The sequence below is a fragment of the Fukomys damarensis genome, unplaced genomic scaffold (genome assembly GCF_012274545.1).
Source record: "Fukomys damarensis isolate Sample0158 unplaced genomic scaffold, DMR_v1.0_HiC HiC_scaffold_32, whole genome shotgun sequence".
In the NCBI taxonomy this organism is placed as follows: Eukaryota; Metazoa; Chordata; class Mammalia; order Rodentia; family Bathyergidae; genus Fukomys; species Fukomys damarensis.
Genome location: NW_022900944.1, coordinates 45,682,554 through 45,701,743, shown reverse-complemented (window position 1 = coordinate 45,701,743; position 19,190 = coordinate 45,682,554). Strand labels below are relative to the sequence as shown.

Below are 19,190 nucleotides of genomic sequence, written 5' to 3'. Positions count from 1 at the left end.
AAAAAAAAAAAAAAAAAAAAAAAAAAAGAGAAGGCTCTACCAATGCAAGTTTATATTTGTGAAATTAATGTAAAGTACTTCAAATCTAAATGGAAAATACTATGTGGATATACATTTACAAAATCAGGGCCAGGGATTTAGCTCAGTGGTTCTAGTGCCTGCTTCGCAAGCACAAAGACCCAAGTTTGATCCCAGGTACCAAAAAAAAGAAATCAGTGATGTTTGTACTTCTTTCAACAATAAACACAATGCCTCTGCTGTCAGCCTGTGTAACTCTTCAGGGACACCCCAGTTTAGTGGGAGCTACTGGCTGGCTGCCCCTGTACAGGAGGTCCGAAATGCCTTTCAGTGTAATAGGAAGGACAGAAGCTTGTGTTGTAGGGTGAAAAAGAAGTGACGCCTTTAGGATTGTAAATGTAATGTGCTGCTCTTTAAAAGGAAAATGAGAGTTCAGCAGTGCACACAGAGTGAATTCTGTTAAAGCCAAAATCAGTGATACTTAAGATAATGCTTTTCTCCCCTTAAAGTTTGCACTGTTTTGACTGAATACTATTAGATTTTGCTATCTCCCCCCCCCGTCCAGTCATTTGGATTAAATCTCAGGTGGAAACTGAGAAATCATTCCTCAACCCAGAGGCTCAGTGCTGCCTTGTGTTGTTTCAGGCTTGGAGGTTTTAAAGCAGGAGACATCGGTTGTTGAAAATGTCCCCATTTTAGGACTTTATCAGATTCCAGCTGAGGGTGGAGGCCGGATTGTGCTGTATGGAGACTCCAATTGCTTGGATGACAGTCACCGACAGAAAGGTACGAGAAAAGAAAATGGGATTTAGTGACTTGGGCACAGACCCCTTCTTCCCCTTTGTGCCTGGAAAAGCAGTGACAAAATGCTGGTGAGTAAATAGGCACTGCTCATGTGAGCCAGGGACAGCTCGGGAAGTTCCAGTGGCTTTGATGCTTGGAATATCTTGATAGCGTTTAATAAGCAAAACAAGCCTGCCTTTGCAAGCTGCAGTGCCTTCCTCCTTCATCTTCTAGTCCCATAGCCAGTGGGCCAGTGTCACCACACTGAGTGACCCAGGTTCTACCCTTCCTGGACCCCCTCACCCCACCGGATATGTGCACCTCAGGGACGCAGTGACATGTGGGCATGCGTGTACCCTGTTCTGCTCTGACCTGGTCTTCAGGCCATCCTGCCTGCAGGCCTCTCCCCTAGCTGTCCCCAAGACCTGCAAGCCTGGGCCGCTGAGAGCCTTTCTCAGTGAGGCTCTTCTGTTACACTTTCAGGGGTGAAGGAGAGGTGAAGGGCACTGAACTCTAGAGCTCTTCTGGTTTTCAGCCTCTTCTGATGAAACTTCCCATTGTGGGGGGTTGGGGCTTAGACACAGACTGTTGATTTTTCTGATTTTTGTGAAGGAGGAAACAGTCGTGAAAGTGTCATACGTATTTATCTGGTGAGATGGTGAGAAAACTGGAAGAGAAACCTGACTGAGGGACTGCTGGAGAGGGAGGTGGGGCGGTAGCGGGTGAGGGCCCAGTTTGGGACAGCGAGCAGCTCTGGGAAGCAGGCATCAGGTGGGTGAGGAGAGCTGAGTGTTGTGTCTCTCTCTGACTTTACGATCCGGTTGACTAAACTCCAGGCATTTGCTTAAATCCTGAGAATATGATTGGTCTTTTTAAAATCAAAAATGAGGTTTAAAGTCACAGTTAAAAGAAGATTAATGATTTATTTCCACAGAGATTATCTTTTAAGATTTGCGATCTCCTGGTAAGAGTCTTATTAAAATTTTAAATACCTGAGAGGTTGCCCTCATCTTTAAATTTCAAACAGGAGCTTTTAGGATCTTTCAGGGCCTTTCTGTGCTTGACCAGAGGGCTCTTTGGAGACAGAAACGCACTTTGCAGCATTTTCCTCTCCTGGTGCTCACATCATCATAGGTAGTGGTGATGGGCCGGGCAGGCAGGCTGAGGAGAGCAGTGTGCAGGTAAAGTTCCAGCTTGATGCAGCAAGGGGCATCGGTGGCTCACAGTGAGATTTGTGGACAGTCTGGAGCCTCAGCTGCAAGATAACCCCAGAGAAGAATCAGCCACTCTGGCCAGGACCCCCTGACTCAAAGGCCATCCCAGATTCATGACTGCTGTGTGCCTACCTGGAGCCCATGTCCCCATGGTACGTCCTCTCAGTGAGAGTCCACTTCCTGCCCTTGGGAGCACCTCTGGGATGACGGTGGAATCTGAGAAGCCTTTGTGCCCTCTTCTCATCCCTTTTCCTTAGCGCTCCTGCTCTCCAGGCCATTCTTGCCTCAGTAGGTGTCACGTGCACTGAGCTCCATCCTGTCCTGGTCTGGGAGCGGCCTGGAGCAGTTAGCCCGGCCCAGTGACGGTGGCAGGAACCTGCCTGGGGCCCAAGGCACTGGTACCTGAGTGGGCTGCAACCCCTGCTGTGGAGAGTCGGGTCCCATGAGAATGGGGACCTAGGGTGAGCCAGGGTTAGTTTGACCTCACTTCTGAGTCCTAGATACCCATTTCCCCTTCTTTTAGGGAGCTAGCTTTCTTTTATTTTGCTGTAGAGATTCCTTTTTCTAAAACGATTCCTGGACAATATGTCTGTTATCCTGCAGACTGCTTTTGGCTTCTGGATGCGCTCCTTCAGTACACATCGTACGGGGTCACCCCGCCCAGCCTCAGCCACTCGGGGAACCGGCAGCGCCCTCCCAGCGGAATGGGCTCAGCTGCCCCTGAGAGGATGGAAGGTGAGTGGCCTCCCGGTAGCCTCATCGCTGCTTCAGGAAGTGGGTTAGTGGGTATCACTGATAGCGTTTCTTAGTGGCTACTGGGGCCGGGGTGGGTGGACACGGCCCATGCAGCCAGCCTCCCCATGCTGCCCTCACAGGTGAGACACCTGCCCTAGGGTCTTCAGGAGCAACCGCCAACATGCTTGGGCATTCACTGGGTACAGGCACCGAGCTGGGTTATTAGCTCCCTAACCCCTCCAGGAATGCTGTGGAAGCACATACTGTTGTTGCAGCTTACCGATGAAGAATAGGGCTGAAGGGAACTGAGGAGCTGCCCAGGTTACGGCATGGGCAGCGGAGCTGGAAGCTGGACCTCCAGGCAGTCCTGTGCTAGTGCTCTGGAGGCTCCACCCATTCTTCCCATGGCAGGCCAGGTCCCATACCCATCCTGCCTGCACATTCCAGTCCTCCAAGCACTGTCCCTGGAAATGAATGTGATATCATTTAAAACTTTCCACCACAGGCCAGGGCTTTAGCTCAGTGGCATTGCACCTGCCTCACAAGCATAAGGTCCTGAGTTCAATCCCTCGTACCCCCCCCCAAAATAAATAAATAAAACCGTACAACTTTCCACCAAACCTTAAAAAAAATGAAAAGGAAGGTGAAATTTATTTTAACAGTGGACTTTAGCATAGTGCCTTGGAAATACCATCTAGCCGTGTGACACTAGTTTGTGTCGGTTACTCAATAGCCACATGTAGCTAGTGGTCACGGTTTAGGATGGAGCAGATCTGAGAGAATAAAGTATTTCAGAAGAGGAAGATTTTTTCAGGACCGCATCTCTAGATTCCTTGAAAGTGGTCTTATGTGTGATGATGGTCAGCAGAGGGTGGCCAGCCAGGGCCCTGCACTCAGATGAACAGGCTGAAGGGAACTGAGCTGGGTTTCCACACCCCTGATTCAGTGGGGAGGACACATGATCCCTGGGCAGCTGTCAAGTGTGGTCCCGACGCCTGTGGGGATGGCTGGCCGGGCACAGAGGGCTCTCAGCAGGAAGCACAGACAGGCACATGAGCCGTGTTTCCTCCCTGTTCATCACAGTGACGGTTTCCTTTCTTGTTGACATTGCTGCTAACCACAGGAAACCATCTTCATCGATACTCCAAGGTTCTTGAGGCCCATTTGGGAGACCCAAAGCCTCGGCCTCTGCCAGCCTGTCCACACCTGTCATGGGCCAAACCACAGCCTTTGAATGAGACAGCGCCCAGGTCAGTGTCTAACTACACTTCCTCTCCCTTCTACGGGGCTTATGACTCGTTCTTTTTTAATAGGAGAGGATGGAATTTTACTGGCAATATTATTGAATCATCAAATCTGGGTTGTCATTTCCTGGTGGTTATTTAAATTAGTGAACCCCCGTCGTGACCTTTAGAAATATGTTCTTTGGTGGCATCCTACATAAAGGAGTGAGTGCTTGGAGCGTCAGCACTGTGTTAAGTTAGTCATCCCATAGTCGAAAGCCATGGTCCAGCTGCGCTGCCCCTGAGCGGCAGTGGCTCTGTACTGGGGAGCTGAGGGCCGCTGTGTGCACTTAGGCCCCATCCAGCGTGTCAGCACAGATAGATCCCTGTGCCACCCCAGGCTCTGGGTAGGTATGGATCCTGCCGCAGCAGCCCAGCCAGGAAAGCCGTACCGTTCGCTTCCTGTCTGGCTGTGTGGCTGGGGAACGCCCCAGTCTCAGGGAGGCCCTGACTTCATCTGCCAGTTATTGCATATCTGCGTGTGGTGCCAGAACAGGTCACTTGCTTCTCTGTCTCGTGTCAAGTCATCCTCTTGATTTACATCATTTTCCTGGAATTGTTGCTGCTGTCTTCAGCTAGGCCAAGCTAGTTGGGTGTGATTTCACCTCCTCCTTTCTCTCGAGCCAAGGGAATGTGAGGTGAATGGAGGATTGTCCTGGCTCGGTGAAGAGGGAGCCGAGTATCCCAGTCCCTACTTGCTCATCTCTCCTGGCCTTTGCTGCCTGGCACCCCCCACACACCCCTGGCCCTGGTGGCCTCTGGAGAGGTTGCCTGCCTACCTTCTTTCCCCGCCCTTGAGGCTGCCAGTGTGCTTGGGTTGGCAGGAGACAGGCCTGGCACGGGCTTGGACAGACAGCAACCCTCCACGCTGTGAGGAGGAGGAGGATGCCTGAGGGAGGCATTGACCTGTTCTTGGCTTTACTGTTCCCACAGGCAGAAAGGCGAACTCACCACGTGGTGACCACATGCCTCCTTTAGGGTAGCCTTAGTATCACATCACAGTATCTTCTCAGAAGCAGTTTTCTTTGTAAACCTTCTAATTACTGACTACTTTTCCATTCTAGTTAGCATCCCATCATTTAAAACTTTGGGTATGTTTCCATTTTTGCATCCTATTTATTTATAACCTACTACTGTCCTAGCATGCAGATCAGACTTTAAATTCCAGGCATAGTCAGCAATTCATACCCAGAGAACAGTCAGTGTTTGCTGAAGTTCCAGAGAACAAATTATGCTCCTCAGTGTTGCCCAAGACTCTGAGGAACAGATAACAACATCCTTTGTGATCCGTCTGCCCACATCAAATAACCCCTCAAAAGTGGAGCCCATCAGGGTGTAGATAATGCGCTGCTCCTGAAATTTGATTTCGACTGTCATTTTCAGTAATTCCTTCTCCTTGATACACTGCCACGCTTCACATTTATCTCCCATTTCACATCTTGTTGAAAATTATTCTCAGTCCTCAAAGACCTAGATAGAGGCATATTCTGAATCTAAAAGACATTTGGAGTACAGCTTTAGACAGCTACAGGCAGCTGTGGGCCATGCCGAGGGCGAAATTCCATCTTCTGAAATTAGGGCTTTTCTGATTTTTCACTGGATGTCACTGTGTGCGGGAGTGTCACTCCTGGAAGCACCTTCTACTGTCTTTCCTTCGTGTGTGTGAAATTCTTGGGTGGCAGCACGGGGTGCTGTGAGCACCACTGCTCCATCGGGCACCATCACCCAGTGATTGAAGGGCCATGCAGCCCACACACTGCTGAAAGGACTGGTGTCTTTACCTGCCCTGAACAAGGCAAAGGGCACAGGCCAACAGGGTCCTAGGGAATAAACAGCACAGACAGGGCCGCCCTCTTTGCAAGTGTTGCCCCTTGGGTTTCCATTTGTACCCTTTGCTGTAACCGAGTCATCTTCCCAAGCTGTCTGCTGCCATTGCTGTTGCCAGCGGGGCAGCTGCTGGGCTCTGCAGTTCTCGTCATGTGGGCCCACGGAGCACCCAGGTTGCACATGATGCTCACCAGCCTGCAGTGGGGTGGGCACGGACTCCTGCACATTCACGCACGCTCTCTGCACTGACCCGCTTAAGGACGCGATGATATCTGGTCTCAGCACCCACCTGCTCCTGTGAGTGGCTGTGGAGTCCACTCTGCTGGTTTGCTTTGTGCTTGTCAGAAAGCAGCTGTGACTGCTCCGGCATCTCAAGGAGAGGACCTGGTGCTGCCCTGCAGTCCCAGCCCGTGTCGCTTACCTGGCTTCAGCTCCTCTGTGCACCCCAGCCGTCTTCTCAGGTTGCTTGGCGATGTTTCCAGCAGCGAGCTGTTGTTGGCAATATTATAAACCCAGTGGGACAGATCCCTTCTGGGAGCAGGGACTTGACTCTGGCATTTCTGCCTCAGCACCTGGAAGAGGCCCCTTGCTCTGGATGCTCCACAGTGCCAGTGAGGACCACAGATGGAGACGCCCCAGGCACCTTTTAGATCACTTGCTATTTCTTAGGCATCTCTAAGCCTCCTAGGGCTGGTACAGTTGCTTATCTTTATTTTGTTTTAACTCCATTTCTCCGAAGTAATCTTTGGAAACATCAGAAGTTGCTCTCCATCGACTTGGACAAAGTGGCGTTACCCAACTTCCGATCAAATCGCCCTCAAGTGAGACCCTTGTCCCCTGGAGAAAGTGGTGCCTGGGACATTCCTGGAGGTGAGGCTTGGAGCTTTGATACGGTGCTAAATGGTTCTGTGTTTGTCCCTCAGGAGTGGACCAGCCCCTTTCTGTCAGAACCGGGGTGGTTCTGGCTTTCTGTGTGATACAGATCAGTAAGGCCAAGAGCAGGTCAAAATGAAGACTTTGTTTCATTAGGAGAATTCTACATAGACGTTCAAATTTCACTTTCCTTTATACTAGCCAGGTGTTTAAACTTTTTCTGGAGTAACTTGCACATTTCTGAAAATTTTGCAGTCATATATTGTGAACCTCAGGGGTGCTGTCCTCTGATGGCTTTGTGGTAGCCTTGCTGGTTCCTGGGGTCTCCGATTGTCTGCCCTAGCCATCTGGGATTGCTCTTGACAAAGCTGGCGTGTGGCCCTGGGGTTGACATAGCCCATCCCCTCCCCACAGACTGCCTTTGGCCTGAATCAGCTGCTTGGGCCAGGTTCTTCCTCTGTAGCTGGGTCGATTGGTACTGGATCACTCTAGCGAGTGAACACCACACCCTCTGCTCTGAACTCCACTGCAGACTCCTCAAGAGCCCACAGTTCCCCGGGGGATTGCTCTGGGTTTGGTCGTGGCCCGGAAGGGTTAGCCCTACATGTGCAGAGGGTCTCGTGTGTGAGGCACGGGGAACACTGACCGTGGGAGCTCGGGAGCCCTGGGAGTGACCCAGTTACAGTCCCTGACATTCTAACCAAGAGTCCTCTGATGGCCATGTGGCTTTTCGGCCACACACCCCATCCATGGAGGGCTGTCTCAGCAGGGGACATGGCCCGTGGTCCTCACTGCCTCTTCCTTCCTGCCACTCTGCTAAGTGGAACTGCGGTGTGCCCCTCTTTCTCCCTGGACTGAGACTTGACCTCCTGCTGGTTTTAGGAAGACAGAGCACCTCTCTGGGCCCTGCTGTTGTAGGCTGTCTGTGTCTGCAGGGATCCCAGGAAGAGCAGCAGACGCCCCACCCGAGCCCACTTATGAGGATGCTGCAGACCCGCCACCCACACAGTTGCTGGCCTGGTCCCTGAGACCGAGGTTTAAAGTGAGGCTCGCCCTCTAAGCCTGAGTAGTGAAAGCAGCTGGCCTTTAGTTTGTGGTGACCTGATTCATAGATGAAAGCTGCACTGGTGGCACTGACCCTGTTGACCATTTCCTCTCGTAGGGATCATGCCTGGCCGCTACAACCAGGAGGTGGGCCAGACCATCCCTGTCTTCGCCTTCCTGGGAGCCATGGTGGTCCTGGCCTTCTTTGTGGTACAAATCAACAAGGCCAAGAGCAGGCCGAAGCGGAGGAAGCCCAGGGTGAAACGCCCGCAGCTCGTGCAGCAGGTTCACCCTCCTAAGACCCCATCTGTGTGACCCCTGCTCCGGCCGCGTGAGCCAGAGCACCGTCCAGGATGGCTGTGGTGGACAAGCAGATCCTTCATGGTTTCCCGGGAGGACCCAGTCTTCAGCTGCGGCTCCAGCCATCGGTTTGCACGAGCCTCCCCCTGTGCTGGGCCCAGGCCCGCAGTACATCTTGAAATACGTCATCGCCGGGGACCCATCTGGGGGACTCCGGCTCAGCCTGGAGCAGCATCCCACGCAGCTGCTCGGTGCACCAAAGTCTCGGAGAACTGAGAAGGCCTCGGCCCTGCAGGGAGGGTGAACTTTTTACATAAATGTAATGACCTTGACCAAGTTAAGATGTGCTTGTTAAAGGCCATTTTCTATATTTATTGTCGGGAAAAGTCACTTTAAAGACTTGTGCTGTTTGAAAGCAAAGCTATTTTTTTGTCCACGGAATGCAGTTTTGTACTGTTCCACCATGCAGTCTCAGATCCGTCATCTCCTTTGTGATGAGAGGCAGACAGAGCTGAAGAAACTTGCACAAATCTGTGAAACAGACCTTGGCTTTATTTTTATAAGTATCAACTGCCGCCATGTTTTATAATTTGGGGTCTTGGTTTCACCATTGTTGGTGAAGAAAATTTTCAATAAATACGCATTACCTGTATGAAGCTGGGAGGTGTTGCTAAATGGCTCTCCTGCCTGTCCCATTTGTCGGAGACAGTGCGAAATGAGTTCGAGCTGGCCTGCCGAGGTGTTTTGTTCTTGTAATTGAGATACAGACCTTTCTGTTTCATTCATTCGTTGGTTCATTCATTCATTCATTTTTGGTACTGGAAATTGAACTCGGGGCCTTCTGTGCCACCGAACTGTGTCCCCAGTCCAATTTCCATCTTACAGGGTACAGTTCAGTGAGTTTTAGTGCATTCACTGGATTATGCAGCCACCAGCACTCGCTGCCGAACTCCACAGTGTTGTCGACTCCCCAGAGCACCCCGTCCCCGTGCTCCCCACCCTCCCAGCTGGCTTCTTTCTCTTCGCATCGTGTCTTCGGGGCTCGTGGCGTGTGTCAGGACTCGTTCCTCCTCGCAGCTGAACACGGTTCCACTGTACGGATGGAGCATGGCCTTTTTCTCCATCACTGGTGGGTCACCTACTCTGGCTCTTGTGAAGTGAGCTACTGTGAGGCTCGGGTGTGTGTTTTCACCCGGGAGTGAAGTCCGATTCCAAGTTAACTTTCGGAGGAGCTGCGCATCTTTGCTCCAAAGGGGCTGCACCCTTTCATACGCCTGCCGGGACTTGGATCCTTCAGCGGAGAGGTCCGGTTTCTCCACATCCTGGCCGACTCTTATTACTTTCTTTCTCATTGAAGACACCCCACCAGGGCCAAAGTGGCGTCTCATTGTGGTGTGATTCGTACTTCCCTAAAAACTAAGTGTATGGAGCATCTTTTTGTGTGTTCCTTGGTCGTTCTTTTGGAGTTGTAACACCCTCAGCCTCGTGCGGTTCCGGGAGCATACTAGGTCTTCGGCCATTTGTTGAGGGGTATCATCGGCCATTTGTGTATCTTCGGAGAAGTGTTACCCTCTTTTAATTGGGTTGTTTACATCTTTATTCTTAAGTTGTAAGACGCTTTATGTATTTCAGATCAAATCCCTTAGCAAGTATTCTCTCATTCTCTGGGTTGTCTTTTCACTTTCTTGATGGTACCTTTTGAACATAGAATCTTTAGATTTTGATGAAGTCCAGTTGTTCTACTTACTTCCTTGGTTGCTTGGGTCACGTCTAAGAGACCATCACCTGACCCAGGGCAGCCTGTCCTATCTCGTCCCAGCCCGACAGGTGTGTTCCACGCGCCTCCTGGCCAGCGCCACCCACACATGCAGGAGAGCAGAGGCCCAGGGGTGTGGCAGGGTGACGGTCACAAGCAGGAAGAAGTTGGGGAGAGGAGAGGAGGGGCTGCTCAGGCCGCCTTGTCCTTGTGGGTCCCCGCAGCGCTGACTGCGTTAGTGGCTGCTGTCTTCTGCAGGACTTTATGTGTTCCTGAGAGCCTAGGAAGTGCCCACTCTTGTCACCTCAGCCCCGAAGGTGTCAGAGTTGGGCACAGGGTCCAGTACTCATTGTTAGCAGGTGAACATGGCTCTGAGTGTGGCGTCTACTGTCCAGACGAGGAGCAGTTAGCTGTGGGGCCCCCTTGTCTCCCTGCCAGTCCTACACGGGCAGTCCAGGCCTTTCCACACCCACTTGCCCATGCTGTATTGTGCACAGCGTATTCCCCTGCACCATCCCTCGGGGCACCGCCCACAAGGACTGACCTCTAGAGGCCGACTGGCAGCAGCTGCACTGGCACCTGCTTCTGGGCGTGACCTGAGGTGCAGAGCAGGGGGCCCTCGGATGCTCTAGGCCTGCAACACTGAGATAACCCAAAGCTGGCCTGGCATGAGCCCTAAAGCACTCCATGCCAGGTGGGCAGAAGAAACTTGCTAACCAGAGGCCCTGTGGATCTGGAGTGGCTGCACACAGAATGAAGAGTCAGGACTTCTTGGAAAACAGCCTGCCCATTCTTATGTATACTCACTAGACGTTTCCAGAAAAGTATCACGATTCTTGATTTTTTTAAGGCCCACCCAGGTAGATCTTCATGGAGGACACTGGTTTCCTTTGCTGGTGATCCAGAGGCATTGCAGTAGGTGTCCTGGAAATAAGGCCTTAGGGCCTGTCTCCCAACCCAAGTCACCTGCTCATTGGGAAGAACCTGAAAATGTGTTTCAGAGCTCCTCTGGGGCAGAGTTACCGTATAGTCCACCGGCTCCACTCCTGAGAGGAAGACAAGTGGACAGTCAAAAACCTCTGGGAGGAACTTCAAGGCTGAAGCCTGCACGGTGGCCAAGAGGCAGAGCTGCACCGGGCTGTCCATGAATGCTGTGGTCCCTGCAGACCAGCCGTCCCCCTGCTGTGGTGCGGGTGATGGAGTCCCAACACATGCCACAGCGTGGTGAGCCTTAGACATGGGGCGGAGAGGCGGGAGAAGACAGTCCAGACACCACATCTTGTATGATCGCACTTCCACAACACGTCCAGAGGATACAGGCAGGTCAGTGGCTGTCAGGGCCAGGGGCAGGAGCTTTCTTTGGGGTGAGGAAGTGCTCTGGAATTAGGTCGTTGTGGAGTTGCACTCCATGGAAAGTGTATTTAAAGTCCCTATAGTGCATACTTGCCGGTGGTTACAGTGGTGGATTTTATGCTCATTCTGCTACTTCTCTTCCTCTCGAGTGCATACATGAACCTCCCCAGTGGACGTGGCCAGGCCGGCTCCGAGTGAGGCTCTCTGGCCCTTCAGACCCCGGCATGAGCCAGGACAGGCAGGAGGGACAGGGACTGCAAGGGCTGTAGGAAGGCTCGCATGCACTGAGTTTCAGGTCCCTCCTACCCCTTCGGTCTGGGACTCCTGAGCCAGCTGCATCAGGAGGAGATGGAGGACCGTGGTGGCGGGGAGCTAGTGGCTTAGGGTCCCCCTGGGTAGGACGAGCTCAGGCCAGGATGTTCCCTGCCAGTTCCTGCTGCAGTGAGTGACCGCAGATCTGCTGCCTTAAAGGAGCATGTCTGTTCTGCATTTCTGGAGCTTGGGAGCCCGTACGTGACCTCACTGGCCGAAGTCTTGGTGCTGGTCCTCCCAGAGGCTCTGCCAGGGAATCTACTTCCCACCCTTCCCAGCCCCAGGGGCTGCTGCAGACTTGGCTCTGGCTTCTTCCTGTCTTCCACCCCCACCCCGGCCCCTGCCGTCTCCTGTCTGACCTCTGACCACTCTTGGGCTCCTTTCCAAGGACACTCTGATGACATCGGGCCCACCTGGGTAACTCAAGGGCCTTGAGATGTGGGAAGCTTGATGTGCATTCACATTCTTACAAGCTCTACAGCTTAGGACAAAGCCATCTCGGGGCCCTCGTCAGCTGACCACACTGGGTTTCTCCGTCCCCACAGTAGCATGCGTTTCCACGGGAGGACTAGGTCCAGGCTGCTTGCTGGTGCTGCAGCCACACTTCAGTCCAGGGACCCTGCACGGGAGGACGTGGAAGCCTTGCTCGGAGGTGTGGCACCAGCGGCTGTCAAGCTGCCCGCGTGGGTCAGGCCAGGACTGAAAGCTGCAGAGCAGGAGTGGCCCTGGCCTCAGGGGCGGGGGACCTGTTGGAGGCCCTGCCTGTTCAGAACGCAGCTTTGACAGAACGTCTGGCTGTCAGGCTTCCTGGGAGCAATGATAGGAGTTCTTTCCTGCCCTGCTGGCCGCCAATTACTCTGGGACTCCAGGGAGGCGCCAGCATGGCCGCCGAGAAGGATCCTCAGGGTCCGAGGACGTTCTGGAAGGTCCCAATGGGGCAGAGGCTAACTGGGGAAGGTGACATGCTCTCCCCTGCCTCAACACCAAAGCTGAGTCATTCAGGCCTCCCCCGGCTCCGCCCAGCAACCCCAGGCAGAAGGCGCCCAAGAAGCCAGCGAGTGACGAGGCTTCCCTTCACCTCACCAGGAGTCCTGCCTGCCATCTAACCCAGAACTTCCCAATGTGTGAGCACAGAGGAGACAGCCGCCCCCGCTGCCCTGGGGGTCCCTGGGCGTCCCCCGATGGACAGGGAATGCAGGAGGGAGGCGGCCGCAGTGTGGGGAGCTGTGTGTGCCACCACCTACATGGTCCCCAGGGCTCCCGTGCACCTCCTCTCCTGCCCTCCACACTAGAGCTGGCGCCAGGCCTGGTGGTCCGGGCAGAGTGCAGGCAGCCATGGCAGCAGATGGGGCCCAGCAGGGTGCCCCTGAACATCTTGGGAAAGGTCACGCAGCCCTGTGATGCTGGCCGCAGAGGGTGGATATCAAAGCCCCTCGGAATTAAGAGGTTTTCCCCATTGCCTGGAATTTCACAGCCTAGTGGACAATTTCTAAGTCATGCACACTAATGGGCAGCTAATGAGGGACCTACGGCAGGGACAGGGAAGTGCCCCAGCCCCTCAGCCAGATTAAGGGGAACAAAGCCCCAGCCGCTGGTGCAGGGCTCTGCATCTTCTCTCGGGAGGCCCGGTTTGGGGCAGAACGAGTGGCTTAGCTGCTTGGGAGCCCTGAGCCTGTGTGAACACCGCGTGCGGGCCCACTGGTGCCCCAGCGCCATCCTCCCTGTCCTGTGTCCCTGCTGAGCGACTGGCCACTGGCGGTACATGGGTGACGGTCCTGTTGTGACCACCGAGGGGAGAGTCACACGTGACCGCCAATGTGCAAGCTGGCAGGAGCGTGCTAGTGACCTCACTTGAGTGACATGGGCTGGGGCAGCAAGAAGGGCCTTTGCCAGCTGGGCCCCACCCTGGACCTCAGACCACCGTGGGCCTCCTGGGAGCCTTCGCGCAGAGCGGCCCATGTGAAGGCAGAGGCAGGGGTGTGACTGATGTGGCCCCAGCCCCCAAGAGCCAGCAGAGGCAGGAGGACCATCCCTCCAGAACCTCCGGAGGGAGCGCAGCCCTGCCCACTCCTGGACCTTAGAATTCTGGCCTCTGAAACCAAGAGAGTAAATGCTTGGTTGGTTTTTCTGTTGTGTTTTTGTTTCTTCCTTATTAGGCAGTGAACCCAGGGCTTTCACAATGACCTACAACCCCAACACCCTTTTATTTAGTTTTGAGACACAGTCTCCTGAGCCACTAAATTGACCATGCTGGACTCTTACTTGTGATCCTCTTGCCTCAGCCTCCCAGGCCTGTACCCCCATGCCCACCACTTTTGTGGCATTTTATTACAGCAGCCATAGGGACCTAACAGAGTGGAGAGACTGAGCAACTTTCCCTTTTTTGGAGTCAGTGCATTCATTCATGCATCAGTTCATCCTTGACAGAGCCAGGTCAGTGAGCTCAGGGCCAGACGGAGCGTGATATCTAAAAGCAAGACCATTTCTAGTGTGAATTCCAATTCCAGCCATGGCCACTGGGGGCGCTGTGAGCTGCCTGCTGCACCAGCCAGCGTTAGGCCCTACTTTGTGCCAGCGATGCCCTTTCACAATTTAAGTGAGCACTTGTGCAAAGTGCGGCTTGTGGGCACATGAATACATCTGAGTCACCCAGCCCCGAGCTCCTGGACCTCAGGGCTGGCTCCCTTTCCACACATCTGAGCCGAGGAGCTGGTCACAGCTGGTCAGGTGCTGTGTGGCGCCTCAGGGAGGTAACCGAGCCAGGGGCCAGAGATGGTCAGCAGCCAGTGTGGAAGCCCTTTGGGCTCTCAGATACAGGCTGATGGGCTGGGGTGGGGCTCTGGCCATCAAAGACACTTGATTTGAAGCAGCAATTCTCAACGAGGGCGCCGGACCCTCAGCATTAGGGTGCCCGGGCACTTGTTAGGAATGCAGATTCCCGGGCCAGCTCCACTGAGGCAGAAATGCTGGAGATGGCGCCTGCTGTCTGTTTGAACAGTGCTCCAGGGAACTCTGATGCCAGCTCAGGGTAGGGATGGGAGTGAGAGGGAGCCCCATTTCCTGGGACAAAGAGGCACAAAGTCAAGATCAACCACATCTTCAAGGCAGAGTCTTTGGGCTGCGCCCACAGGGAAGGAGTCAGCCTGTTTCAGCAAGCCCAGAGGTGAACGTGGACACAGGAGCAGCCTTACTTCTGGAGCTGGGGCCGGAGGGAGTGAGAGGAGACAAACTTCAATGGTGCTCCCTTTTGCAGATGTGGTCACGGGGTCCGTGACACTCAGCTCGGTGCCTTCCACAGCCTCCCCCCAAGCTGGGGCCTAAGGCAGGGGCAGCAACCCCGGTCCTGATCACTCCCAGCTAAGCTCTCTCCAGCCCTCCAGGGCTGCTGAGAAAGCCCCGCCCCGGGGTGGGCCTGTGGGGAGTCCCATGTTTTCAGACACCCTGAGCAGGTCGGCAGGCTCAGAAGCCGCAAGCTTTGGGTCCGGTGGTCCTGGCTGCTCACTCCTGCCCCGTGCGCATCCTCCAGGGATCCTGAGTGAATGATCCAGCTGTCACTGGCAGAGTTAGGTTGTTCCTTGCTCCACCCCCGCCACCCTGACCCAAGCCTGCCCCGGGAGGCCAGGCTGTCCTGCCCCTCACAGTGTGGATTTGGTGGTAAGGGCTGGCGCATGGGCATGGTGTACAAGAGTTAAGAAGCACAGGAGTGCGGATGGGGGTGCCAAGGATCGATGGGACGAGGAAGCTGGAGTTTTGCAAGAAAAGAGAGGAGGAAGGGGTCTGTGTTGCCTACGGGTCAAGGGGGTCGAGAGGGAGAATAAACGGGGCAGAAAGCACCGTGACGACCAGAAGTCGTGGGGGCAAATGCTTTGAGCTTTGACTTTGGAAAGTGGGACCAGGGTAGAGGAAGAGGGCGGGGACTGGGAGAGGTTGAGCCAGGGGCTTTGGTTCCTGTAGACTTGGGGAGAGGAACCTGCCGGAGACCCGGGCATGAGACTGAGCTTGGAAGACATGGAGGAGGGGAGGGTGGTGACTGCCGTTCTCTCCAGTCCTTCACGCCCCAGCCATGGAGGCACCGCCTGGAGGAAGCAGAGGTCTTCCGGAAAAGCCCCTCTCTGCCACCGCCACCCCCACTTTGTCCTCGTTGGGTGCTGTCTTTATTCTGCTGAAATCAACACTGGGGGCTGGCCTGCTCAACTTCCCCTGGGCCTTCCACAAGGCTGGGGGCGTGGTGCCTGCTTTCCTGGTGGAGCTGGTAAGTCCCCGGGAAGGATTCGGGGGTCTCCTGGGGAGTCAACGTTGGCTCTTCTGGGTGGGATCCTTGACATAGCTAATGCAGAGCCGCTGGTCCCACTCCACTAATGGGTGACCCATGGCAGCCTTAGGTAGAAGACGTCATCTTCAGTGGCTGGTGAGTCAGATCCCCAGCTAAATGGCTAGGAGGTAAAGGCCGGCTGGGCCCAATCTGTGAATCTTTGCAGCCAGAAAGGAGCCACCTGGTCTCAGCTCCTACCTCAGCTGCAGGGCTGTGTGCAGGTGGGGCCCAACACAGGTGTGGCACTGACTGCCCACTCAGGCCAGGCTGGTGGAGCACAGAAGGGTCCACCCCTTCCCAGCAGTTAGACTGAGCCTCCAGTGCTCACCCTCAACTGGTCTTCCCATGCTGCTCTTCCTGGCTCGTGGAACTGTTGATCTTGGACAGGTGTCGGCTCTAACACACTTGAGGGGAGCCAGCTGACCTCAGGCCGGCATGTCCTGGGGTCACATGAGCAAGCCAGTGTGGTTCCTGTCCTCGCGGAGCTTTGTTCTAGTGGGAAATCAGATGGGTCAGGTGAGTCAGTCTTGGACAGTGGAGGTGTGGGAGAGTCACATGTGGACCCAGAGAGGAGGCAAGGTAAAATGAGCCCAGCAGCTGTGACAGACACTTCTCTCGGTGCGTGTGAGGCCCAGCGTTCCTGCCTGCATTTCTACCAGGGCTCTATGAGGCTACCATATTAAGAACGAGGACAGAGATGGTCCCAAGTCATTGCAGAGTCACCATAACGAAGCAGTGTGCTGGGGGTAGGGTCCCGGCAATGCCACAGTAGTAGAAATAGCTGTGAGGCCAGGAGACGTGTGTATCTGTCCCTACGCCTTGCGCCCAGGGATCTCCTGGCACCTCTGTGCTGTGACGTGCCACCCCTGCAGGCTGGCTAACTTGTGACTGCTCTGCTGGGGGACATGGCCATTCCTCCGGACTTGAGAGGGGACCCTAGACTTGGCAAGGGGGACTCCCTTGCCGGAAGGGAGCCAGGCTCGTGAAGGGAAGCCTCCTCCCTGCCCCTCCCAGGCTTCCTTTCTCTAGGAGCTGCCTTGGGGCTGGAGTGGACCAGCAGGTGACATCAGCATGAAGATCCAGGACCTTGGAGGAGCTGCCTGTCACTCCTGAAGCCAGGGAGATTTCTGCCCTGACCCCGACCCCTTCTCCTTCCCCGAGCTGGCCCAGTCCTGGGAGCATTTGCCTGTTGCGCCCCACTGGGAGGTCAGTGGACGAAGAGTAATGTCCTTGTTGGGGCTGGAGGTTTGAACGTTGAATGGAGCCCAGACCTGCTGTTGGGTACTGCAGAGACCGGGCCTGTGTAGGTAGCCAAGGCCCTTAACTGTCTTGCTGTCACCTCAGTCACTTGGCCCTGTGGGTGTTCCCAGGCTGTCACCTCTGTCATTCGGCCCTGTGGGTGTTCCTCTCGCCCTCTTCCCTTCCTCCAGCCACAGGTATTAGCTGAAAGCCTGCTATGAGACTAAATGTCAGGAAAAGAAAAAAAAAAAGACACAACTGTCCTTCAGGAAGCCTGGAGTCTAGAGGGAAAGTGATGCCGAAGGGCCCCAGGGCAGGAGGAATGGCTGTGCACCATCCCTGACTGTACAGCTCTGACGTCTGTGCCCGTAACTGCTGTAACAAGTTCCTGAAAAATGTGGTGCTTAAAACCACAGGGGCTTCCGGCTCACGGTTCCGGTCCCAGCCCCTCTCACGGCTCTCCCGTGGCTGGAGGCCATATCCCCTCCTGTTCTCACGGGCCGTGCACCTCTGGAAGGACCCTTGTCACTGGACCTGGGGCCACCTCACCTGAAGCTCCTTAACGCCGTGGCCGAGGACTCGTGCTTGTTTAATTGCATTTCCATTACCTATATTGACAAAGACTGTTTGCGGGTCACAAGCACAGGTGCTGGGAGTTGGGATGGGACGCATTCATCCAAACAAAGCATCGATGGGCACGAATCTCCCCCACACCGTGCTGAGTGGAGGAAGCCAGATACGAAAGGCCCCGAAGGCAGAAACATACCAAGTCGGTGCTTTCTCCTGGGGGTCGGATGGAGGCAGAAACCGACAGTGAGAGGTGGGCTCGTGCTCTGTGTGCCGCAAGGGCTTGGATCACACGTGCGTGTTACACCACCCTGGGAAGCACGGAGGATTCTCCATTGCCTTCTGTGGAGCTGAAGCCACGAGGATGAAGGAGCGTTTGGGGGAATTACGCTGACACCCACCACTCCACATGCACCCCCAGACCAGCCAGGCGTGGTGACCCACACCCGCTTTCTCAGCCACACAGGCAGCTGAGGCAGGAGGGTTGGCAAATTGGAGGCCCTGGGCAACTTAGGGAAACCTCGCCTCACAGTTTTTAAGAAAGGGCCTGGGCTCCCCCAATACCACCAAAATTAAAGATTCGGATGGATTGGTGCCGCACAGACGGAGACACAATAAAACGGGCTCAGAGCCTGTTTGCGTGTGGGTTTTGAAGGTTCGTTGCAAAATTCTAATCCTCTTGTGTGTGTGGAAGGTGTTCATGGTGAACACTGGAGAAAAACACTGTATTTAAGCTGCTGCGGAGGGGCCCCAGGAGATGAGGATGCCCATCACTGTGGGGTGCTCGGCCCAGGTAGGGCACCCTCAGGAGGCAGGCAGGGCTGCCCACTTCACAGATGGGAAAGCCGAGGCTGACGGTCTTCACCGCCCAGCAGAGAGCAGCCCAGTTAGATTCGGACCCCAGGCTTGCCTGCCCCGCCTCCAGTCCGTCCCCTACAGCCTGGGTGATTTTGAGAGTGGCTTCCGCAGTCTTCTGTGTCAGGGCGCATGCAGGCGGTGTGTATCTGAGGTGTGCCCAGCCCGCCATCCTGCTCCGCAGGTCTCCTTGGTGTTCCTGATCAGCGGGCTAATCACCCTGGGTTACGCAGCCTCCATCAGCGGCCAGGACACCTACCAGGGCGTGGTCCGAAGGTTGTGTGGCGCCCCCATGGGGAAGCTGTGTGAGGCCTGCTTCATCGTCAACCTGCTTATGATCTCCGTGGCCTTCCTCAGGGTGATCGGGGACCAGCTGGAGAAGTGTGAGTACCTTCACTGGACTCCGAGTGGTCCAGGCCACAGAGCCTATGAGGTCCCCTGGGCAGAGCACCGGGTGGAGCCCCAGGGGGCTGCAGAGGGGCAGGAGACACAACAGTCAGCAGCAGGGTCGTAGAGAGTGTACGGGGAGCATCCGCCTCATGGGTGGGGAAATGGGGCCACAGCAAGGAGCCTTGTTGAGACACTCAGGAGCACCTCTGTGCTTGGGATGGCTGGGGTCAGCCACACAACCTTGCCCTCTGGTCCCCTAAGGCTTTCCTTTGGGCACCGCTTCACTGCCTCTTTTTTTTTTTTTTTTTTTTTTTTTTTTTTTTTTTTTT

General features: G+C 54.8%; 2 protein-coding genes across 5 annotated transcripts in view; both read left to right on the top strand.

The window, feature by feature from the left end:
- Mbtps1 (membrane bound transcription factor peptidase, site 1) overlaps nucleotides 1–9,748 on the top strand; it is a 50,506-nt gene extending 40,758 nt beyond the window's left edge. For both annotated transcript variants that reach the window (XM_010618357.3, XM_010618358.3), the window contains exons 19-23: nucleotides 664–804; nucleotides 2,619–2,750; nucleotides 3,874–4,000; nucleotides 6,600–6,730; nucleotides 7,896–9,748. In XM_010618357.3, the coding sequence (XP_010616659.1) occupies nucleotides 664–804; nucleotides 2,619–2,750; nucleotides 3,874–4,000; nucleotides 6,600–6,730; nucleotides 7,896–8,092 (728 nt within the window). In that variant the 3' untranslated portion in view covers nucleotides 8,093–9,748. The remainder of the gene's footprint in view (nucleotides 1–663; nucleotides 805–2,618; nucleotides 2,751–3,873; nucleotides 4,001–6,599; nucleotides 6,731–7,895) is intronic.
- A 5,214-nt stretch (nucleotides 9,749–14,962) lies between these two features.
- The window catches only part of Slc38a8 (solute carrier family 38 member 8), a 22,430-nt gene continuing 18,202 nt past the window's right edge, over nucleotides 14,963–19,190 (top strand). The window contains exons 1-2 of one of the 3 annotated variants that reach the window (XM_010618354.3): nucleotides 14,963–15,750; nucleotides 18,656–18,854. In XM_010618354.3, the coding sequence (XP_010616656.1) occupies nucleotides 15,562–15,750; nucleotides 18,656–18,854 (388 nt within the window). In that variant the 5' untranslated portion in view covers nucleotides 14,963–15,561. Of the gene's footprint in view, nucleotides 15,751–17,570; nucleotides 18,855–19,190 lie in introns of those variants that run through there. The other 2 variants (XM_010618353.2, XM_010618352.2) reach the window with 2 other exon arrangements.